Raw genomic sequence first — 25,324 nt, 5'->3', positions numbered from 1 at the left:
TGGCTGACTGCACTGGGGGCAGCCCCGACACCCACCGACCACGCACGCAACCTGGGAACCATCCTCGACTCAACGCTCTCAATGACTAAGCAAGTCAACACCGTCTCCTCTTCCTGCTTCAACACCCTCCGCATGCTCCGCAAGATCTACAGATGGATCCCGACAGATACAAGAAAGACCGTCACCCAGGCCCTCGTCAGCTGCAGTCTCGACTACAGAAACGCCCTACACGCGGGAGCCCCGACCAAGCTCATCAAACGACTACAACGCATCCAAAACACATCGGCACGACTGATCCTCGACGTACCACTCCACGGCCACATCACCCCCCACCTGAGAAACCTGCACTAGCTCCTCGTCAACAAGAGGATATCCTTCAAGCTCCTCACCCACGCACACAAGGCACTCCACAAGACCGGCCCAGCCTACCTCAACAGACTGCTCTCCTTCTACATCCCAAACCACCAGGTACGCTCCGCCGACCTCTCACTAGCCACCGTCCCGCGCATCTGAAGAACAACTACCGGTGGGAGATCCTCAACCCACCTCGCCGCCAAGACATGGAACACCCTCCCACTGAGCCTACGACAGACCCAAGACCTGCTGTCCTTCAGGAGGATACTCTAGACCTGGCTGTTCGATCAGTAGCGGTCCCCAGCGCCTTGAGACCCTCGCGGGTATGTAGTGCGCTTTGCAAATGATTGATTGATTGACACTGGAAATTAAAGTATGTATGAAAAAAGAGGGCCACAACTCTTTAGAAAATTTCTTTCACACTTTACGTGGTGCTGATGGATGATATGACCATCTACACTTTATTTCTCTTCACCTTTTCTCTCACAATTGAAAGACGGGGGGAAAAACTCTTTCCCCTTTTCTTTTCTTGAAAGCTACCTATGATGACAACGTGAGTTAACTGGTGAGTACCAACCAGTAGATCTATGGATGGTGCTTACGTGAGGTACTTTCTGACTTCCCTCTCCTTTTTTCTTTAATTGATGTGGCCTTGTGTGCGGTTGGTTGACAAACCTTAAAACTTTTAGGAAAGAACACTTGGAGATGGGCACAACTGATAAACAAGCGTAGCCTAACCTAGGAGTATACAAATGTTAATTTTTTGTTGATGTAACATTAAAAAGTTGCAGTGTTCTATGTAACCAGGTCATTGCTGTATGGACTTTGTGAGTGGAGGGCAACCTGGCTATTTTCCCTCTGTTGCTCCAATTTTGTTGATGACTGTATATTCAGGGCCATCTTCCTACATCCACCCAAACCTGTCAATTCTCAACCTTCATGCGTGGAGATGGAGCAGTAACATTTGACCGCTTTCGACTTTCCGCCCGACGTTTGCCATGTCATCTTGGCAGTCAGGCATCCCTCCACCAAGATGGTGTACACCTGCTGTTGGGGCAAGTTTGTGGTATGTTATGTTTGTTATGATTTAGGTGTCTTGTGGTGTTGTCTGGTTTCATGTGGTGTTGTCTGGTTTCATGTGGTGTTGTCTGGTGTCATGTAGTGTCTTGTCTCATGTCTTGTTTCATGTCATGCGCTGGGTAGAGCAGGCCTGAGGATGAAGAAGGAGATCATATCTGCTTCATCTGGAAGAGCCATGTCTGGGGGTTCCTTTCGGAAGTCCATAGTGGAAGTTCTGAAGTTTCAGGAGGTCACAGTAGGTCATAGCTATGAGGAATGAGAAGGAGTGTCCTCCGCTTCTGGTCTTCTTGATGCGCTCTTGCCTGGGACGCAGATCGAAGGTGTCTGAGGCGTTGGTATAAGTTGAAGTAAGTTGGACTGTTGTTGTAGAGAACTGTGTTGGTGCGGGTGAGTGGCTTGAACTTGCATCTTTCCTGGACTGGGAGCCAGTGGAGATTGTTGAGGTGTGGAGAGATGTGGTTATTTCATTGGATGTTCAGGAGGATTCTGGTGCTGAGTTTTGGGTGGTTTGAAGTCTGCGTGGGACATTATATGGGATTCCGATGTAGAGGGCGTTTCTAGTCTACTTGTGATAAGAGCCTGGGTTACCATTATCTGGTGTTCAATGGGATCCACTTGAAAATCTTGAATAGCATTCGCAGGATGTGGAAGTATGGTGAGGAGACTGCATTGATCTGTCCGCTCATGGAGTGGTCGCTGTCCAGGATGATGCTGAGGTTCTTGGCATGGTCCGCAGGGGTGGGTGGGGCCACCAAGAGGCGTCTCAGGGGGAGTGTTAGTTGCAGAAGATTAGGACTTCGGTTTTGTTTGTGTGTTTTTTATCCAAGCATCCGCGTTTTCCATGCAGTTGGCGAACTTTGCTTTGGCGGTAATGATTGAGTCGATGAGGGAGCAGATGAGCTGTTTGTCGGTGTAGAATATTATGTTAATGATGTGGACTCTGTCCACGAGGTGAGTTGTGTAGACGTTGAAGAACATTAGGCTGAGCAACGAGTCTTGGGGGACTCCGCAGAAGAGTTTCTTGGGTACTGAGGTGGGGGTGGGTCTAATTTGTTAAGTTCTACCCTTGAAGAAGGAGGATATCTACCCTAGGCCGATCCACAGATACCCAAGTGCTAAAGCTTTATGATGAGTGACTCATGGGGCACCGTGTCGAAAGCTGCGGTGAGGTTGAGGAGGACGAGTGCTGCCATTTCTCCTCTGTCAAGGATGCTTCCGATGTCATTGGTGGCCAAGATGAGGGCTGTCTCTGCACTGGTTGGTGTGAACGCCTGATTGAGCTGTCTGAGTTGATGGAGTTCCAGGTGGTTTGCGAGTTGGGTATTAATGGCTTTCACAATGACTTTAGCAGGGAAAGGCGGTAGCAAGATGGATCTGTAGCTGCTGAGGGTGTTTGGGTCCTCTGTTGGTTACTTCAACAGGGCATTGACTTCTGCATTTTTCCAGCAAGACAGGAAGGTGGAAGTGGTAATGGAGGTGTTGTTGATAGCTGTGAGCTCGGGGGAGATGATGTTTCTTCTAAGGCTGTATATGAAGTGGGAAAAACAACAGTTAATGGACAGAATGCAGAACAATGTCATACATTCACCCCAGTACAGAGATCTGGGCCTAAATCTATTGTGTTTTTTTGCTCACCGTGCCATTCCAGTTTGAACCCAGCCATATGCAAATCAGTCTTGACCCTGTGCCTCATGGGAACAGTTCAGCCCGTAATGCCAAGCCAGGTCCTCCCTGGACTGGAATCAAGCATCCTAGGACCGGTTTCAGGGTTTCACCCCTCTTCAGCCAGGATAGCTTGATTCCAGTAGCCTGGAGAGCACGGCTGGACTGTTCCCATGAGGCACTGGGTCAAGACTGATTTGCATATGGCCAGGTCTAAACTGGCATGGTGAGCAAAAGAATGATGGATTTAACCCAAACCAAATCTCTTGACTGGGGGTGAATGTTTTGATTTGTTCTGCATTCTGTCCATCAATTGTGTGTCTATTGCGTTCTCGCCCTAAGTGCGCTAGATATGCCCAGACGTGGGTACCTGGTTCACTGTGCCACTGGAATCAAGCTATCCTGGCTGAAGAGGGGGGTGAAACCCCGAAACCGATCCTAGGATGCTTCTTCCCGGTACAGGGAGGACCTGGCTTGGCAGTTCGGGCTTAACTGTTCCCATGAGGCACAGGGTCAAGACTGATTTGCATATGGCCAGGTCAAAACTGGGGTGGCATGGTGAGCAAAAGAATGATGGATTTAACCCAGATCTCTTGACTGGGGGTGAATGTTTTGATTTATTCTGCATTCCGGCCATCAATTGTGTGTATATGAAGTGGGGACAGGGGTCTGAGGGGGGCTCCCTAGTGGAATGGTATGCATCAGGACGGTGGCTTATTCGTTCAAGAGGGTTTTCCAGTTGCTTAGCTGTTTAGCGGTAAAGGAGGTATCTGACTAGTCGGGAAAGTTCATATCTGTAGGCTGTGGGTCGATTGTGTTGTAGATCGTGCCAAACTTCTGTTCGTAGAAGTTTAAGAGGTTTTGTAGAGTGCTTGGGATGGGATAATGACGGCAGCTGCAGGATTGGAGAACTCCTTGGCAGTGGTGAAGAGTTCTTTGCCATTGTTAGAGTTGGCTTTTACGTTTGAGAGTTGGAGCCTTTTTCTTTCCGTCTCGTAGTTGTTGGTGGTAGAGGTTGAAGACCGCTTTATATGTGGAACTTGCACTGTTGATTTTGCCATGTCTCCGTTTTCTCTCAAGTTGTTTGCAGTGGTGCTTGGACCCCCTGAGGTTGTTTTTATACCAGCTGGGTCGTTTGCTGTTTTTGTAGGTCTTGTTTCTAGTGGGAGGAGTACGGTTGACGAGCTATTTTTTGAAGAGCTTGGTGTCAGCATTGAGGTTTCCGGTGTGGTTTGGTGGGCATTCCTGTAGGTTCTTGGTCCAGTTTTCTTTGGCTATTTTGCAATAGTGTCTTGATGATGCTTTGGGTTTTTCTGGTGGGGTGCCTTGGTGGGCAGATGTATGATGTATGGTGGTCAGTCCATGTGAGTGTGGGTGTGGGTGGTGTTGATCCTGTTGTTGGAAGAGAAAATAGGGTTGAGGGAGTGGCCTACGGTGTGGGTTGTCCTTGAACGAGCTGGGTGAGTACGAGGTTGCTGAGGCTGTCGAGGAGGGCCGTGGAGTTAGTCTGTGGTGTCTTCCAGGTAGAAATTGGGGTCCCCGAGGAGGATGTAGTTGGTTGATCTGATGGAGAAAGGAGCGATGAAGTCTGCAATGTGGTTGCAGAATTCCACTCGGGGGACAGTAGGTGAGAGTTCCTTTAAGAGGTCTGTTCATATTTTGAAGTGGAGATGTTCAGTGAGATTGGTGTCTGTCCATGGAGGTGGTGCAGTCAGCTGTGTTTTTGTAGATGGTCGCAAGTCCTCTGCCTGGTTTGTGGGTTTGGTCCTGGTGTATGATTTTGTAGGTGGGCGGGATCGCTGCGGCTATGTCCAGGTTGGAGGCTGGATTGAGCTATGTTTCAGTCGGGAAGAGAAGGTTGGGTGTGTTGCTGTTGAGTAGGTCCCAGATTTCAGTGGAATGTTTCCAGAAGGATTGGACGTTGAGGAGCATGGCAGACAGTTTGTGCGGACTGGTGGTTATGGTGGTGTTGTTGGATGTTTGGAGGTTCAGTGTCTGAGGTGTTTGAGGTGAAATCACAATACTTGCTGGAGAAAGCTGCTACTGTGGTGCTGGGTTGTATGTGCAGCAGCAGCGTGTTTTCTGTTGTGTGTTGTTAAGGTCGCATAGGAGTAGTAGTGACATTTGTTGACTGCGGTTGCAGCTGTGGTTGTCATGTTGGGTTGGATGGCAGTGCGGCCAGGATTTCTGGACTGGGTGTGGTGCAGGTGCGGACGGGCACAAATGGGCTTGCCTTTGGCAAGCCTTCAGCTCACCAGCAGTGCACTCGCTGCAAGGCAGTGCTGTGGCCTGCATTAAGTAGATTCTGGGCTAGGCGGGCCTACTGTTGGGAGGAGGACAGTGAGGGGGAAAACACAGGCAGGGGCAGTGTCACTTGTTAAAAGGTGGGCAACTGGATCAGGCTGGAACATGGCGGAGCATGGTGTGCAGAAAAAACAGGTTGACCCCCTTTCGTCTCTTCTTTCTCAGGTCATCCTCTGTATTCTCTCTCTTGCCCGGCAGAGCTCTGCTTTGGGCACCTTAAAAGGCTATCTTTCTGCCATCTCAGCATTTCTGCGGTTGCCAGATCAGCCATCCCTTTTAAATTCCCCTATTGCACATAGGTTTCTGAAAGGTCTTCAACACTTGTTCCCACTTTCACCCTTCATCATGCCTCAGTGGGACCTACATTTTGTCTTAGGTTTTCTAATGTGCGCTACCTTCGAACCGCTACACACCTGTCCTATTGGACTCCTTAATATCAAGATTGCCTTTCTAGTGGCAATAAAATCTGCCTGCAGGGTCATTGAGTTCCATCTAAGCTTTTGTACCTCGACAGCTTCCCAACAAGCTGGTCCTTCGTGCTAGAGCTTCCTTCCTTCCGTAAATGGTCACTCTTTCATTTTGGCTAATCCATCACCCTGCCTACTTTTTATGCTCCACCTCATTCTTCTCAGGAAGAGGAGCAACTCCACCGGCTGGACACAAAAAAAGCATTGTCATTCCACAAAGCGTTGCGTGTTGACGACCAACTCTGCTTTGGGTATGTCAGAGCCCAGAACGGAAAGATGGTACAGAAGCTAACAATCTCCTGATTGATCATGTCCTTTATCAAAATCTGCTACGCATTGGCCAAGAAGCAACCCACTGAGGGTTTGCATGCTGATTACACTAGAGACAAAGCTGTGACCAGTGCGTTAGCACACAGAGTCCCGGTTATGGACATCTGCTAGGCAGCAACGTGGGCATCTCTACACACATTTACCAAGCACTACTGCCTGGACAGTCCAGTCCATAGGGACGGCACCATGTCTGTTCGGTCCTGCAGGACTTTTTAGTGTGAAGTTACTTCGGAGGCCCTACTCTGGTGAGGTATTGCTTAACTATCTAATCTAAGAGAAATCTGCGGCTAGAACTCTCTATCAAGTTACTTACCTTTGGTAACGCCTTATCTAGTAGAGACTCTAACTGCAGATTCCTTACGACCCATCCCTCCTCCCTTATTTGTGAACTGATTTATAGACTTGGCTTTTCCCCTTTCAGGGGCCTAGTTTTCACACACCAGTAGTATGTACTCTTCGTGGTTCCACACTTCTGGAGTGAAAAATCGTGAAAAGAAACTGCTGTCTGCCTATATTGGCACTGCCTGCGTCACTGCTGGCACGGATGATGCCACACGGTGCTAAACAACACTACCTACAAAGCGCAGGGGTACTGCTCATTAAACAAGTTTCGGGTCCAGTCTGACACCTTAGGGATGATTATAAGGTAAGGAATCTGCAGCTAGATATTCTCTACTAGATAAGGTGTTACGAAAGGTAAGTAACTTGTTCTTCAATTGTCATTGAGAATTATTGTAAACGTTTTTAGTCCTAAATGGACACCAAATTCATTAGAGTGTCAGGTTTCTTGATCTGAAGTGTTTCCATATTACAAACTAATCCACCCTTACTGTTTCCTCATTTTCAGGGTTTGGACGTATACATGAAGGCCAAAGATTTTACCTCCCCATTCATAGTTGTTAAAAACCAAGCTAAAGTGATGGAAAATGCTTGACTACAGTGTCTAGCTTTTCTTGTGGAACCTTCGTATGAGGACCTCTACCTGCACTCGAAGAATGACTTGTTGTGAATGACAAGTTAGAAAATGCATATCATCTCAAACTTGGGCCAAATTATTCTTGGGATCACAGAATTTGTTTCCCATTGAGTGGAAAAATAATGAACCATTATGTACGTTCCTTTCTAACTGTTTTTACCAAAGGCTTTTATATCTCTGCATTTCTGGGCCAGGAATGTAACAGTACTGTGACTTCTTCCTCCAGTCGAGGACGAGACGGACTGTCTCATGAACTTTAGAAGTAACCTGTGACAATGAAATAACAAGTCATGACGTCCCTAAGGATTTGCTTATTGCTTTTACTTGCCTCTTTTGTAGAATTGCAAGTGCTTCTCAATACACGATTAAGGATGTTTAAGGTCTTAAAACTTTGTGACAAACCTTGGCAGAGGTTCTGTTTTACAATGTAAATCAATGCATTGTTATCATACAACCTTGAATACTGTAATAACGTGCCTCAACTGCTTCTATCAAGAGAATACCAGTGTTCTGATACAGGCTCCTGTTAGGAGCTGTGATTATACTAATGCTTCCTGGTCTTCAAAAATGTTCGATGTCCTTCAGAAGCAGGTTAAACGATGTATATCTTTTCAATCAGCATTGGCAATGTCTACCTTTTTTGTTTTGTGATTTTTTTTAAATGTTTTTGTTGAAACATGCTGTGATGCATTATACAGAGGGGAATAAATCGAAAATAAACGGAAATCGGATGTGTGAGAGCAGTGGGAAAATGGTATTACATTACTGGGTAGGCAGAGTGTGCAGGAGGGGGGACAAGGGGAGTTATTGTAGCAGCAGAATGACAGTGAACGTTAATTGGAGAATTGGAGGTGGGGCTCCATAAAGAGGGCTTTATACCTATATGTTCATACTGGGGAGGTGGGGGAGGGGCGGCAGTATATACACAGATGCTCTACATCCGGTGCCTCCAACCAGTCGATCGCAGGCTACCAATAGCTCCAAGACCCCTTCAGAGTAGCTCGCAGCCTTGAGTTAATTTCTAACTAAGCACAGGGTCACATTTTCATTTTAAGGGAAGGCTGTTTGTTTTACATTATCATCGGGCTGCAGATAGCAGGGCCTGATAATAAGCCGGGCTCTGTCAGATTTATGACCCGGGCTGGGGCTGCAGCACAGACATAAATAACCCAAGCACTGAGCTATTTAACTCTTAAATAAGTCCCTGTCAACTCCATATTGGAGCAGAGGACAACATTATGTTTCTGAATGCTTTTAAATGGGAGAAAATTAAAATGAAAAGTTAACTTACTGATTAAGTTAACACTTCATTTTAATTTCCTCCTATTTCAAAGTATGGGCAGTAGACACTGTGCCATATGTAGAACTGAAAAATACCGTTGATTTTCTTTTTTAATGGGGGAAATTTAAAGTGCAGAAAAGGTGTCCATATTTCCACCATTGTTGTAGAACATCTTTCTGCACTTTAATTTTCTCCCATTTAAAAAAAATAAAAATAGAAAATGTTTTGATTCTTGTGCTACACTTGTAACGGTGCCACATATGGCAAAAGGTATGTCCTGTTCCACAAGCACATATGACATTGGTTCTCAGTCACTCATACACACATATCCCATTCATACGCACATATGTTGGTTCATACATCCCCTAAGAGCACAATCTCACTGAAACACATAGCAGCCCTGTCATAGTGCCCCTAATCAAAGCAGTTTTTTTCTCAAATCACATTACTTGATTCTGTGGACATTAGCTTTAAAGTCAATGAAGCTAGAGGTGGGAGTGTCTGGTAACAATCCATTAGTTGTTCAGTCTTCATTATCTCACAATGATTTTCACTGATCAGAAGTAGCTCTCACTACAGAAAAGGTTGGAGACTCATTCCTGTCATCTATTGTTGGCCCCAGACATTTGCAACTTGTATTTCTTCGTAAAGTCTAGAGTGACAAACCCTATTCCCTTAGTCCAAAATGCATCAGTACAATGGCTCCACATCAGATGCTAGAGTGCCAGCTCTATGGTGTGGTGTGTTCTTCACCGGATTCTTTGGGGCCACCCTTTCGAACTCTCAGACTTTGAGAGCAACACCTGCCAAGAGATTTTCTCCTCCGCTCTTCTGTCCACATACCATGACTGATGAATGTTGGTGCACAGCAACTGGGCACTTCTGTTGCAGATGACATTGGACATCTCTGGTTATATCTAGGGGTATGACTTTAGGGAAAAGGTATGGAACTCAGACTCTTCTGATTCTGCCCAATCTGAAATGCCAAGTACCCCATGCCTGACAAGCCCTGAGTATGTGATCTCTGCCCGTTGCTAAAACACAAGGCCACCTGCAATGCCTGTTGTGCCTTCCATTGCAAGGAACAAGCACCACAACGTAAAAATGCACGTGGTGCAAGACGCAGATGATTTTATCATGGTAACACTGTCTAAAACGGAGAGGCCGATGCAATACCTCCCTCTGTTGCAGGGCCTGCTAAGGACAACTGTGGACCTATTTAAAGAGCTGATAAAGGTGAATGTTATCACCCCAGGATGAAAAAGTTGTGTTCGAGGCATGTGAGCTGTAGATCACATGCTTTGCAAACTCCTGCCATCTAGTGTTGCGTCCGGATGTTTGCAAGTTGTTTTTCTTCGAAGAAGTCTTTCCAGTCATGTGGTGGTGACTCCTCCTTTCGGTGATATTACGCATGGGCAATAACTCCATTGTTAGATTGTTTTTTTTCTACTCTTGGAGACAGTTTCTTCGGGTTCACCTCGGCGCGCAATCCACTCTACCCGCGTCTGTATTGTTTCGAACGCATATTCCACTTCCCCGCCTATCGTATCCTTTGAGGGAAAACCTCTATTTCGATATAAGATCTTCGGGAAGGCTGTTCAGCCTAACTGCGTCGGCCCCCCCTCGTAGTCGATGGGGTGTGCTCTATTCAAATTCTGTCCTCAGTGCCACGCGAAGTATCCGTGCACCGACTCGCACTATGTGTGCAACTTGTGCTAGTCTCAGGAGCACAACTAGGAAGACTGCGGCACGTGTTGATCTTTCCAATCAAAGAAAATACTTTGTGATCGTCGGGCTCGACGTCGCGAGATGCAGAGTCAAAATGACAAATACACCCCAGACATTTTCGGTGAAGAATCCGACCAAAAATTTGACGCACAAGGGGCAGAGGAGGGAAGAACAAGAGGAGCTTGCTTCCATCCCAGGTTCCGACTTAGAGTTGGAAGAAGAGGTGCCACAAGGTCAACGTACCGTGAGTACTGAACGCCCCTTAACCCAAAATCCAATTCAACCGAAACAAAAGGCTTCAGACCCACCCCCGCCTTCGGGCCACGGTTAGCACCGACAAGATATTGCCAACGTCCCGCCCTCTGGCTCGGCACCGAAACATGTCTCTAAGACTTCCAGCTTGGGATCGAGTCGGCCAAAGACTGGTACTGAGCTAAAACCTTCAGGCTCGATGCCGAAAACCGCTTCAGAGCTGAAATCCTTGACGCCGTAGTCAAAGCCTCCTTCGGCATTGAAAATGTATTCCACCCCGGCTTCGAAAGCCATCCTCCACCTCCTCTTTTACCACATTCTCATACACCAACCTCTCCACCTTTGGGTCTTTTACTAATCTCACCAACTAACTCACCGCCACCACCTACACATCCACATCATTTAACACCTGTCGGGGATGTCTTCTACAATTCCTCCCCATTTGGCAATCTATCACCACAGACAAATGGGTGTTAGGAATTATCCAACATGGTTATTGCCTGGAGTTTACCAGCAATCCTCCAAACATACCACCACGCTCTCACAAAATGTCACCAGAGCATTTACATCTACTTCAGCAAGAATTACAGTCTCTCCTCTCCAAAGGAGACATAGAACCTTTGCCCTTACAACATCAAGGGACAGGGTTTACTTTCTCATTCCCAAGAAGGACGGCTTCTTGAGACCTATTGTGGATCTCCGAGAACTAAACCTCTACATACTGTCAGAACATTTTCACATGGTAACACTTCAACAAGCGCTTCCGCTTCTACTGCAGTGCGATTTTATGTCTACTCTAAACTTAAAAGATGCATATTGCCATATTCCAATTCATCCCGCTCGTCGCAAATACCTCAGATTCATGTTAGCGGGTCACCATTACCAATTCAAAGTGCTACCGTTTGGAGTCACCACTGCTCCCAGGCTATTTACCATATGTCTGGCAGTAGTCTCAGTCCATTCTTGTCTTCCCATACTTGGACAACTGGCTCATCAAAGCCAGTGCTTACCAAATGTGTCTCCATCACGCACTAACCACCATTCACTTGCTTCACCAACTAGGGTTTTCAGTGAATGTGTTGAAGTCTCATCTACAGCCTTCCAACACACATAACATAACATGTACATTTGTATAGCGCACGTATCACCCGAAAGTCTCAAGGCGCTGAATAACAAATTTATATTGTTACCCAAATCAATGGTACTCATTTTATTGACCTCATATGGATGAAAGGCTGAGTGGACCTGCCGGGATTAGAACCTGTGACCATAAGGTCAAACACAGACCCCTACAGTGGATGCATTTGTCCACTTCTATTCTGAGCCCCATCCTCTTTAATCTGTACATGACACCCCTCGCAACTCTGGCTGAAAACCACGGCGCAAAAATCGTATCGTATCCCGACGATACGCAGCTGCTCTTTACCAGCGGCAAAGACATGGACTTCAAGGGCGACACAATTAACTGCCTTACAAAGGTATTCTCCTGGCTCCAGCACAACCAGCTTAAATGCAACCCTGGTAAATCGGAGATTATCTTCTTTGGGCACCGCCCCAGCAACCTCTGGCGCAGTTGGTGGCCCGCTGATATGTCCCCTCCCAAGTCTCCTGTAAAGACAGTGAATAATCTGGGGGTGGAGCTTGACGAAAATCTCTCCATGCAGGCACAGATCCAATCTGTGACTGGGTCATGTTTCGGCCTGCTTAAGATGCTGAAACAGTTTCTGCCCCTCCTATCTACCACCCACAGAAAAACAGTGGTCAAGACACTGATAATCTCCAGGCTGGGTTACGTGAATATACTCTATCTGGGTCTGCCTGAGTATCTGCTGACTAGACTACAGGTGACCCAGAACGCCGCAGCCAGAGCCATACTTATGCTGGGTCCTAGAACCTGTATGGCTGCACAGTTGAAGTCTCTTCATTGGCTCCCTGTCCGCAAGAGGATTCATTTTAAAGCCATGGTCCTGGCTGTTAAGGCCCTCCACGATTTAGGTGCTGGGTACATCACAAAAAGAGTTCAATTTTATCACCCTCACCGTGCCCTCAGATCCGCAGCACTGCAACTGGCTCGGTCCCCCAGATACTTTCGGGCAAGTATCGGGGGCCGCTCTTTCCAGGTGCTAGCAGCCAAATTGTGGAACAATCTACCTATCGACTTAAGGTTAACCCAGGATCTCCTGGGGTTCAGCAAATATCTAAAAACGTGGCTGTTTCAGCGTAGACCTCAGTGTGTAGCTCCCTTTTCGGGTTGAGCCTTTCATCCTGCTACAGCGCCGGGACACTCATTCGAGTAGCTGTGCGCTCTACAAATCAACTTTTAACATAACATAACCTAACATAACACTGCGCCACCAGACCAGACAAACTTACCTGGGAGCCACAATAGACACTCGCAAATCTCTAGTTTCTCCCAATACAGCCAGGATTAACAGAATCCAGTCCCTTCTCACTCGATTTCAGCCCAACCAATCATTGCCAGCAAGAGACTTCATGCAACTTCTAGGGATGATGACGTCTTGCATTATAATTGTTCGCCACACAAGACTTCACATGCTTTCCTTCAAGAGTGCTAAGCTACTCAGTGGAACCAGTCGCCGGGTCGATTAACCAATCCAGTGTTGGTAGACAGTCGCTCTCTTCAGTGGTGGAACCCACAAAATGCATCCAAAGGGCGGCCCATTCTTGACCCTGCTCCACAGATAGTGCTAACAGCACATGCATTGCTCACTGCTTGGGGCGCTCACCTACAAAGTCACCCAATCAACGGATTAAGGACCCTAAAGTACAGGAGCCTTCATATCAATCACTTAGAGCTACTAGCAGTGTTTTTAGCGCTCAAAGCCTTTTAAAATCACCTAATAGGCAAAACTGTCCTAGTCCGCACAGTCATGACAGCAATGTATAATGCACAAAAAGGGGGGGGAGGAGGTGGAGGGGGAGAAGAGACACTCTCCAACTGTCGTGCCTAGCACAAGCCATTTGGAAATGGGCCATACATCACAAAATGTATCTCCTACCAGAACATCTTCCAGGAGTAAACCCTCAGATTGCAGACCTTCTCAGCAGACAGAGACCGCAAATCCACGATTGGGAACTTCATCCCCAAATCCTCCTTCCCTACTTTCAGGAATGGGCTTTCCTCAGATAGAACTGTTTGCCAAAGATCAAAATGCCCACGCTTCGCCTCCTGTTTCCTACACCCGCTCGCCAAAGGCAATCCCCTATTGATGAACTGGTCAGGGATATTTGCCTATGCTTTTCCACCTCTCCCACTCATTCCGCTGGTAGTTTGGAAGCTCAGGCAATCAACCCTCAAACTAATCTCATAGCTCCCACTTGTGTCGTTCCTATATAATATATATAATAGGCTCTGCACATTGGAATAATATATACTATAGTTAAGACGTAGGACTGAGGTCGACTAGGTCTCTATCGAATATATTAGACTTAATTGTGAGTGCCAGCTAGCTCAGAGGTCACTAGAAACTTTCTCGAATAAACAAGTAGGGATTAGTTTCTGACAACCGCTTAAAACATGACAACTTTGTTTCGTGAGATAAAAACGTTTCTTCAGAGTCGTGGAAACGATAGATAGGTATTTCACTCAGTCAATCGTGCATGCTTCGTTTCAGCAGAGGTGCAGAGAAATAGAGAGACGGGCGTTTTCAATAAAAAGTATTTATTGAACAGTCTTTCTCATGCATAGAAAATGAACTGCTACAATCGTAATACTGGTTGCAAAGTACAATGCGTACATTATGAAGAGTATTATAAAATAATACTGTAAAAGCATGGTATGGTTTCTAAGCCATATAAAATAACATAAAATACATACATTAGTAAATAATGACTAAAAGTACTCAACTGGTGCATCGAAAATACACCTACCCCGGTGTACCTAACCTAGGTCTAGTACAAGGGAAGAATTAAGTGAGGTGTAGTTTAGTTTTAGTATTCTTTGCCAAGAATCTATCCAAGAATTCTCTAAGGGTCTAATCAGCTCCGTACCTTGGTTTTAGAATGAAAGAGGCCTGGTATTTCTTTCTCTCAGGACTCTATTTCCCAGCAACCAGCAAGGGTAGCCTGGAAACACTGGAGCTGGATTTCTCGGCTGGGGAAAAGACAGCGTCTCTCTCAGTGCGTCTGCTGGAGGGTCGGCTTCCTTCGGCACTTGCTGCGGCGAGCTGTGTCGTGTAGGTAGCTAGTCGAACTGCTCCAAACCACTGTGTGTTTGCCTGGGCAAGTGTGGGCATATTTATACCTTAACGGTGCCGCGATTGACGTGAGGCTGGACATAATAACGTCATCAAAGACTCAGTTCTTTGAAAACTCCTTGATTTCTTGGATAAATTAATATTCAAGCAAGGGGAAGTCCCTGACTGCTGAAGACTGGTTTTTCCAAGAAATCATTGTGGATTTTCGGAACTAGTGGAAGTAGCCATCCCGTATTTGGACTGCATAGACTAAGTCTAAATATGGTTATGTTTTCTATGCCTATATAAGGGTCGAGTGATTTATACCTATATATGGGCATGAATCGGGAAAATTATACTAGGGTCCTAAAACGCTAACAACACATGGGCACGTCAACCTTGGCTCACCACCCTGTTAGAGCTCTCAGTAGTTCCACACCAAAAGCTGCATCTCAACTCCAGCCTCCTCACTCAGAGCCATGGAGAAATCAGACATCCAAGTCATAGAGTTTGGTTATTTACAATTACCACCAGACTGTATGAATATCCTAAAACAGGCTAGGAGATGTACTGCTAGGGCTTGTTATGCAACAAAGTGGAAATGTTTTGTTATATAGTGTAACAATAAAGACATCAATCCCCTTGAGGCTTCGGTGCACAACATCATATGTTATCTTTTACACTTGCTGTAATCTGGATTAGTTTATACATCCATTGAATTGCAGTTAGCAGCAGTAGCTACATACTTACAAAACAGACAACACTTATCTCTATTCAGAGGACCAGTGATTAAAGCCTTCATGGAAGGACTAAAGTGAGTAATACCACCAAGAGTGCCACCTGCACCAGTATGGAATTTGAACAAAGTCCTTACAAGGCTAATGGGTCCACCTTTTGAACCAATGCACAGGTGTCCGTTACAGTTTCTCTCATGGAAGGTTGCTTTTCTTATTGCAATCACTTCCCTAAGGACATTTGGGGACTCCAGGCACTAACTATCCAAGAGTCTTTCTTTCAACTTCATAAAGACAAAGTGGTTCTTCAAACAAATCCCAAATTTCTACCTAAAGCGGTTTCTGCTTTTCACATCAATCAATCGGTTGAGATACCTGTGTTCTTTCCTCTACCTGAGCCGATAGCAGAACGAGTCTTAAGCACACTAGATGTTAGAAGAGCTTACTATATTATGTAGAAAGAACAAAAGATTTTCGTAAGGCAAAACAGCTTTTTGTTGCTTTTTCGTCCCCACACAAAGGCAATCCTATTTCTAAATCGGGCATTGCAAGATGGATCGTGAAATGTATCCAAACATGTTCTGCAAAAGCGAAAAGAACATTCATAATACCCCCTAGAGCGCATTTCACCCATAAAATAGGGGCTACTATGGCCTTCTTAGGGAATATTCCTTTAGCTGATTTATGTAAGGCAGCAGCATGGTCTACACTGCACGCATTCACCTAACACTATTGTGTAGATGTGTTAGCAAGGCAACAAGCTAATGTAGGCCAGGTAGTACTTTACTTGGGAGAATACTGTTGTATAGTCTATGCAACGCATGTGATCTACAGCTCACATGCCTCGACCAGAAAATGTTACTTACCCAGTAAGCATCTGTTCTTGGCATGTAGAGCTGTAGATTCACATACGCTCCACCTGCCTCCCTGGGTACCTAAAGCTGTTGCAGTTCTTTCTTACCATATATACATACGCATGGATATCTCTATTCTACCTTTACTAACTCCATTCTCACCCTCTGCGAAAAAGCAATCTAACAATGGAGTCAATGCCATGTGCACTATCACCAAAAGGAGGAGTCACCTACCTTCGAAGAAAACGACTTGCAAACATCCAGACCCATCACTAGATGGCAGGAGTATGCAAAGCATGTTAATCTACAGCTCTGCATTGTAAGAACAGATGCTTACAGGGTGAGTAACATTTTCGTAAAGCTCTCCTCTTTCGACCCAGTCTACTTCCTTGGTCATGAGCCATACGTATCCTTGTGCGTATTGGACACAAAGGAGCTTCAATGCACACAACAGGGGATGTGCCTCAACCCGAGAAGGAGAGCAAGCGCATTGACGCTGCTGACTAGTGAGGGGGCCACAACCCAGTAGCGCATTGCCAGTTACATAGGCCCCCTCTTGCACTGCAGCAGGTACCATATGGATAAGCTTATCAAGCAACTTCCAAAGGCCACAGGAATAGGAGACCGGAGTTGGCACATGGCAGAATTATTTTCAATGCTAACATCAGGTGTGTTCTAGATGCTAGATGCACCCTGGGACATCAGCATCCTGCTATGCTGGCGTGCTTGGCTCCATATTCTGGCCAGATCTGGAACAGCACCTCCTTAATGTGCCTTTTCTGATTTCTGTAATTTTTTATTGTATAAAAAAATATATATTTACATGGAGCATGGAATATACATGAGTGGAGGAAAATGGAGGCGTCTTCTTTGATAGCGAGCATCTCTTCGGCTCCGAGGTGGATGGGATGCTCAGAAAAAAGATACTATACATGAGTGGAGGAAAATGGAGGCGTCTTCTTTGATAGCGAGCATCTCTTCGGCTCCGAGGTGGATGGGATGCTCAGAAAAAATATACAAATTGCGAAGCCCATGGGTGTCCTTTGGTCCCCTAGCCCTATATCCACTTTTCCAAGAAGCCACTCCAGGGGTGGGCTAAGAGCTACAGCCTCATGCCAATGGCAACCCTACAGCAGCACCAACTGTGCTTTCAGTAGGGTTTTTTTTTAAGTGCTTGGGCTGGAAAAGCACAAACTCCGGATTCAAAACATAGCACAGTGGTTATGGTTACATTTACTAATAAGAATATATTTATCCCCAGCAAATCCTTTGTAGCAACATTAGGATAATGAGAGACTGGAAAAAATATAACTTTCTAACTTGTAGCATGCAGTTCATAGTTCACTGTGGTAGATTACTGTTTTAACTTATGAACTGCACTGTAAGAAAAGGATCTTTGTGACATAAGCAGTAACCTACAGAGCTATGCACATAAAATACATCTGTTATCTGTGTGATACACATTCTTTTAAGCAGGCATATTAATCCTCTGAGCTATTGTGGATGAGTTAAAACTGCCACTAGACAAAACTCCAGCAGGAAGATTTAATCACCAGAAATATCTTGACACATTTTATTGTCGCTCGATAAACAAAGAACTCTGCAGCCAGTGCTTTTCAAACTATAAAATATTTCAAAATACAGGGAGGCTGGAAGCGAAAGTGAGTGCGGTGTGGATTATGCTGTTCTGCTGATTTTGTTACTGGGGACCGACAGTGCAGCTCTGCAAAACCGGCTCCCCACCCTTCCAGCCTCCCAAGGAAATACCTGATGGCCGGTCCGGCCAGTCTGGCCTTGCCCATCTACAGGTCAGACTTTGTAAGATGGCTTGACAAATGCATATATATAAACCTGGTATGCTGAAGCCAAGTGCACATCAACTACCCTAGAGCACACTCCACGAGCAAAAAGGGTATTACTTTCACATTTTTAGGACCTATCCATCGAGCAGACAAGCAAAGGTGCTACTTTGTCAACTTCCCATATGTTCAAAAAGCACTACTGTGTGAAAATCCAAGCCTGTCAGTAGGTCAAACGGTATTAAGAACTAATTTGATTGTTTTTCTGAAGACATGATGGTAACAATTTGTGAAACAACCTATGTAAGGAAAAAAAAAAACATTGTGTAGCTGCATGCACCTGTACAATAAAGCTTAGCCCCACCGCTACCCAAAATCACAGTATTAGATTTAACATCGAAAATCCTCCAGACCAGTCCTGTGTCGGGCTTACAATGTCCCACGTTACCCCTCAACAGGTGTATTTCGGCATTTATATCATGTCTTGTGATTCAGACAGGGTCCAGAACTACACCCCTGTAGTCCGCCCATACTTGCCATACCTTTGTGGGTTTGTGTAGACATCTCCTTGTATTCTGCCACTTCCAGACCCATGCCATAGTCTAGACCGTTCTTCCATGCCGCCGGAGACTGAGGGGGTCATTGCCTTCATACTCCTCGCTATATCACTCTTTTCCAGAGTCACACCAAGGAAGAGCAGATAACCCCCCTCCCCACAGTGTGTCAGATATGAAGAAGAATGTGTTTTGGGTCCATTGGAATTGACCAGTCTAGAACCTTGCCCCAAACATGCGGCTGCACCTTTCCAGAAGCATAGTAACGCAGGACAGCCCCATACCATATGTAGAAATATGCCAATGTCTGCCTCACACATGAGACTAGCCGCGGAGACTCACCCCAATCCTCCACAGTTGATGATGCATATTAGTATTCCCTGTGTAAGTACTTAAGCTGTATTAGCTAGAGTCGGGCTGTGATGGCTGCAATCCTTGTTGCACCCAGGGCCTCCTTCCAGTCCTCATTTTCCAACAGACTAACATCAGCCTCCCATACCCATCGGATAACCTCAAAGGCACCAGGGCAGTTGGAGACAAGTGTCTGGTAGATTTGTGTAATCTTACGGTCAACAAAATCTTCCTCAAGGAGTTTTCCCTCCAAGGGATCACGTTTGGGACAGTCTGAGATGTACAGGGTCAGTGTGTGGTGGAGTTGCAAATAGCGATGAAACTGTCTTCAGTGGGGTTGGTAATCTGTTTGCAGGGTCTGAAATAATTTGAGGATCGTCCCACTCAAGATGTCGACCAGTGTAGAGATGCCTATTGGGTTCCACTTTCAAAAGCCCTAGAGTGTGGCCATCTGTAACAGCCAACAACCATGCCACAGCAGTGTCCCTTCTCAGTCTTTCCCCCACCCCATCCGTTGCATGATAACACCTGTTGCCGGTGGAAGACCCTCACACCCACTTTTGCTGTAAAAATACCGAATGACTGGAGTTCCACCCCCCATGCAGGGTCCTCCTGTACCCCATACCATCAATCATTGATGATTAGAAGATGTGATGCTAGATAATAAGATTCTATGTCTGTGGCAGCTATACCCCCATAATGTGTAGATTGGATGCATTTCTCTAGGGCAGTGCGAGGGATGCCGCCTGCCCAAAGGAAGCTGATGAGAAAATAATTAATTGATCGGAACCACTGTTGGGGGTTGGATATGGGAAATTCTGCTGTTTGTATAACAGCCTGAGTAGTGATACTATTTTGAAAGTGCTAGACCTACCCTTGAGGTAGAGGGGCAGACCTGACCACACACATATGTCTCTTTGAGGTGTGCCAGAACAGGGTCAGGGGTATGCGCCCACCTAATGTGTGGGGGGGATACAAATACTCCAAAATACTTGAGACAGTCTGCAGCAATCCAGAGTCCTGATGCCCAGCTAAAATCTTGTAACAGCTGTCAAACTTTTGCATCATCTTCTCCACAGCATTACTTTAGGGATAAACTCCTTTACAGTCTATGCAGAACATGTGTATCTACAGCCATTAATGTAGCGAACAGAAAAAGTTACTTATCCTGTAACTGTCTTTTCGTAGCATGTGGTGCTGTCGGCTCTCATACACCCTCCCCAGACACCAGGGATGACAACAGATATCTTTATTCTTTGCTATCCCCTCATCCTTTCAAAATACACATTATAGTTGTCTTTGATACTACACTCACAATACTAACCCATTCGATAGGAAAACAATCTGAGGTGGCGCAGTTGTACTGGTGCATTGTAGACCAAGGGAGGAGTCCCAAAAGGACTTGCGACTAAAAACTCCTTGGGAAAGAAAAAGTTGCAAATGTTTGAGCCCAACACTAGATGGCGAGGGGGTAGACAGAGCATGTGAATCTTTCAGCACTGCATGCTACACCAGATAATTACAGGGCAAGTCCATATATTTAAACCGAATAGTCTCTCAATCATCTATTGTCCATCTGGTGACGCCACCACTTGCTGCACACCTCAAAGGTGATCCAGCGCTCCGTTTGGAAAACTGTCTCAATAACACTATCTATCACCTCAATACTCACCATTAATCAAGAAACACATATATAGGCCCATAACACCAATGCGACAATTTTTGAGCGACTGAATCATGTGGCCTGATTAATGAAGACTACACTTAATTTATTTACACTATTATATACAACTGCAGTTTATTTATTTTCACCATGGTTTTAAACATATATCATTTATAATCAAGCCACTATAGGCGAATGGATCAACTGATGGAAACTAGACCATGAATAAACAAGACCATCTTGTCACTTCAAATCTAATTTTATTAACTTTATTTTCAAAGAATAAAAGCATTTACGTTTTAGAATCTTTATTTTATAAGCAAATAAGAAAGCAGCATTTTAATAAGGAAGTGATTTAATAAACTGACACCTTTAAAGCAAATTCAGAAACATGAATCATTAGCAAAATAACAGTTTTCATTCCCTAAATCTTTTTCCCTGTCTATTTCTCACTTCACCTACAAAGGAAAAATCATTTTTAAAGTCTGCTGTCCTTACGTGCGCCAAACGTCCAACAGCATGTCACGTCATTCAGGAATCGGAACAGCAAGCCAATTCTCTACTCATGGTGTCAGGTTTTTATACCTAACTTTGTAGCTAAACTTACTACATTTTACATACTTTCGTGGAAATCCAGACTTCCCATTGGCTGACCTGTGTCAGTCCACAATTAGGTCATCACCAATTCTTAACCAAGTTCAGGCTTCACATAAGCCCTATTGTCTCTCACTTCCATGTCTTTCGGCTTCCTCAAGATTGATACTTTTCCCGAGTCTTGAACATATCACTTCCTAGCCTTGGCAGAACTTTAAAGTTCCTGTCCTTGAGCCTTTACTTTCTGAGCACGTTCAACTCAGCCGGAGAACTGCTTTTTCAATTATTAAAGTCGATGCAGTAAAAATCTTCACAGCTGCGCATGTGCAGGGCTCCACTCTGGACAAGCTTAGCGTCTGCAACCATTTTCTGAACCACCTCTAGGCCTCACTTGGAAACTATTATTAAACAAACACAAGACATCAATTAATTAAAGAATTGAGACCCATTCTGATACCCGCCCCCAATACTAATTAAACCCGTTAATTATGTTACCTAGCAAAGCACAAACAAGCAGCATCATAATTAATTTTTTTCTTTGAACTGAACGAACTCCTCGAGCTTTTTTCACAAAAAGGACATAACATAAGCACACAAAATAAGAACATGCCATTAATTTAACAGCCGCATTTAATACTGACAAAGACAATAGACAAAGTTAGTTTATTTTTCTCTTTGCGTTTGCAACATAAAGCACATTCGTTAATCCCGCGTGTATAAATGAATGCAATTTTTAAACTAAGTTGATTAATACATTCACCACATGCTTATTAATTCAGTTATTGTTATGAGAGGTTAACTTCACAAGTTTGAACAAAATCTTGTTCATTACTTTGCTTCATCAAAGGCGACCTGCTGATATACAATCCCTCGTCATTTCTATATATTGAGCCTAATATCAGTCCCCTGTAGCAAACAGGCGGATGATGCTTGCCTATTCTTCCTGTTCAATTAGCATGTTCAAAGTGTAAAGCAGTGATGTGAAAGCATGTGTTATGTAGCTTGCCATTTTACTGTGTTTGCGACTGCAGATGTTGGTGCCTCATTACTCTGAGATTAACAAATAGTATTATCTCCACAAAACGTATTTTACCAACCTCCAAAGAATAAAAACCGGACTAGTCATTGTTAAAACTCGTTGCTTAGGCATGTGGACGTTGATGCAGCGAAGCAGTCCCAGCAAGAAGTATACTTGAAGTCCCTAGCAACCAGTGTCCTGAAAGACGTACGGTGAATCTCACTAAGCTTTTACTCTCTGCATAGATGTGAAAATTAGTAGCCAAGCACCAACTCAACGATGGCGGTGTATACTAAGTGTAGGTATACTGAAAAATGTCGGACCCAGTTTGGGGGGGATGGAGGCAATAGGGCCACGGGGTCTCACTATAGTGATTTAGGTTGTTTGCCACTGGGGTCCGTCGTACTGTGGTTCTGCAGAGTGGACGAAGTACAGTGACTGTCGTACTTCTGACGAGCAGTCAAAGGCTTTCCAGGTATTAGTGTGGGAGAGAACAGCTAAGAACTGAGCAGTTCACAATCAGACACAATAGTGTATTGTTCAGGTCAGTGCTTATCTTTTGAAGTAAAGATGGTACTTTAATCCTACACCATTGTTTTCTCTGATTACTCCTCATGCCAGTCTCTCTTCCTGCAGGGCCACAAACATTCATTTCTTGGCAGACAGGCAAGTAGGCTTCTAGGCAGCCCCTCATCTCCTCCAGCATAAAGTTCAGACTTTAGATGATGTCCCTTCGCCTCTGAGAGACTGGTTGGGATGCAGACACCAGTCCTAGCCTCACAGCAGTCCTTTGAGTACTCTGCTGAGTAATCCCTTCTATGATCATGAAAAGGTGCAACTCGAACAAAGTGGGGTGGTCTGGATCTCACTTTCACACACATTGTGTAGATGTGGGATCTGGATCCACTGGAAGCAGTTTCAGAACCAGTTTGGGGAGCTTTTCTTTTGAAATGTCATTTCCTGACTCGGACACATCCTTTGTGCAAGGTGATTACTTTCACAGCAGGTAGCAGAGATGTTGGCTCCAAGCATGGGTGTCCAAAACAAGGGTACAAAGTAGTCTGGGGACTCTGCATCAGCCTCCTTAAATCAGTAATCTGGGACAGAGATAAAGACAGGGCGTGCACAGAAATGTCCTCACCTTCAACAACAGAAACTACACTCCCACCCCTAATAGCCACTAAACAGCAGGGCTGAGAAAATAAATAATCAGCAGCTCTTTGCTAACATGGCCCGCGTTGAATTTCTTAGTGAAGCTCTTTCTCTGTCCTCCTTTATTTCAGTCTGGGTCTTCACCCTCCAGCCAAAACAATGCAATTGCACTCTCTGGGGAAGCTGTACCCACCCTCTATCTTGTGCTTTGCTAAGCCACGAGCCATCAAAATGGGTCCCACTAATCTGAATATTACAACTGTCACCTCTCATAAAGTTGTACTACCACAAATATGGTACATACTTACTGCACCAACACGTACACAGAATTACAGTGCAAGGGTCTGCGTTTCACAGATCGGCAGAACTTTGCAGGAGACTGATTAGCAGACCACCCTTCACTTGACACAGAGAAAACATTCTGGTTACACTATGATCTATAAAAACTTGGTGTGCTGCCACCACGACTTTGTGACCTGTCCTGGGCATGGGTTGTGGTCCTCTGCTCTTTGACCGAATGCTTTGGGCTACAAAGCAGGTTCTGGACCTTTAATTAACCTCTGAGCACCGGCTAAATAAGAGTCAAGCCATGTTCACCAAAGTTTCATAAGCAGTATGCCACTGTGGGTAGGAAGTACACTATGCAGTTGACATTCTTGTCCCAACACGATACTGTTATCATATTTGTCTAACCATGGCTGTGTCTTACACAACATCCCAACTCCAGACTGTTCCCTCCCTTACTGATTGTTAAGAGCCTTCTTGGTGTATAGTGCAACTGATTGCTTGTTACATGAACAATTATAATGAGGATGTCGTTAAACAACCTGGCTTTTCCTTCAATTTGAATTTTGTCAATATGAGTACCTCCGAGATATTGGGGCTCTAATGGATAACAATAGAACTCGCGTGTCCTTTGCGCTTTAAAAAAGGAGTGGTAAAAAGAGAAACCTCAAAGTCTTTCACAGTCTCTCCACATTCAAAAATAATAAATCTGGTCTATGATTAACTCTGTCCAACTACCCTCTACACAGCAGTGTATTGCTAAATCGAGGCTTACTATCTTCTCTCCTGCAGCACAAGAACAAGTAAGCATGCAAAATCAGGTGCCTGACCAGAGCACATCACTTCTGATTACAAAACAAACACTGTTTTGCAAGTGGAGTAACAGACTCTAATGTGCTCTTTAAAGAATATTGGATCGGTGTGTGGTTTTGGAGGGGGGGGTGTCTATTCAACATGCCAAGGTAGTCCTGAGATGCCTACGAAGAATAGGCTTCTACAAGCGGCTGCACAATGAAAAGTACTCCCTATAACTGGCGACTATATATATTTTTTTAATCTTTTCATAAAATCAGTCCATAAGGTGGTAGTACACTGGAAATGAACTCTCACAAGGTAAGACAGATCATGAGGCTGACACCTGAGAGCCTGTCATTCACCTACAGCAATATCGATAGCGACTGACTGAAGTAGGATAGTACACTCCTCCTAGAATGCTTCCATTCGTCTTATATGTGTAAGGTAATTGCTGACGAAATCCTCGTACCAATCAAGCTGCATGAATATAATTCACTAGCACCCATGACCTACCTTCAGGAATATAGTTTCTGGAATCTACCAGGTACAAAATCTTACCCTTAATTCACTTTAAATCTAAAATTCGAATTTCATATTCTGGGATTCCTTTTACGATCACAAGGTGTAGGTGAAACATGAACCTTCTTCCGCCTTATTTGCTAATATATGAAATACAGGGTAAATCTACATTGTGGCAGGAAGTTTTACTTTAAATGCCCACGATTTGGTGGTTTTCTCTATTGCAAATATATTAGGTTTAAATTTATCACGCTTTTCAGGTTTCTAAAATGTGTGGCAACCCATAGTAGGTCACCTTTCAATTGTGGCGACTCCTCCCTGTGTTCTGTATTTTTATTTTCCCATATCTAGGTTCCCTGGAGTCTTTTTGTTGTT

General features: G+C 44.9%; 1 protein-coding gene across 1 annotated transcript in view; it reads left to right on the top strand.

Annotated features, from left to right (window-relative positions):
- The window catches only part of UAP1L1 (UDP-N-acetylglucosamine pyrophosphorylase 1 like 1), a 149,872-nt gene extending 141,973 nt beyond the window's left edge, over positions 1–7,899 (top strand). Inside the window, exon 9 of the mRNA XM_078642046.1 lies at positions 7,045–7,899. Coding sequence (XP_078498172.1) covers positions 7,045–7,131 — 87 coding nt within the window. The 3' untranslated portion in view covers positions 7,132–7,899. The remainder of the gene's footprint in view (positions 1–7,044) is intronic.
- Positions 7,900–25,324: the final 17,425 nt, after the last annotated feature.

This window comes from Lissotriton helveticus, chromosome 5_1 (assembly GCF_964261635.1).
Source record: "Lissotriton helveticus chromosome 5_1, aLisHel1.1, whole genome shotgun sequence".
Taxonomy (NCBI): Eukaryota; Metazoa; Chordata; class Amphibia; order Caudata; family Salamandridae; genus Lissotriton; species Lissotriton helveticus.
The sequence above is the reverse complement of the archived record's forward strand: the minus strand, read 5'-3'. Positions and strand labels throughout refer to the sequence as shown.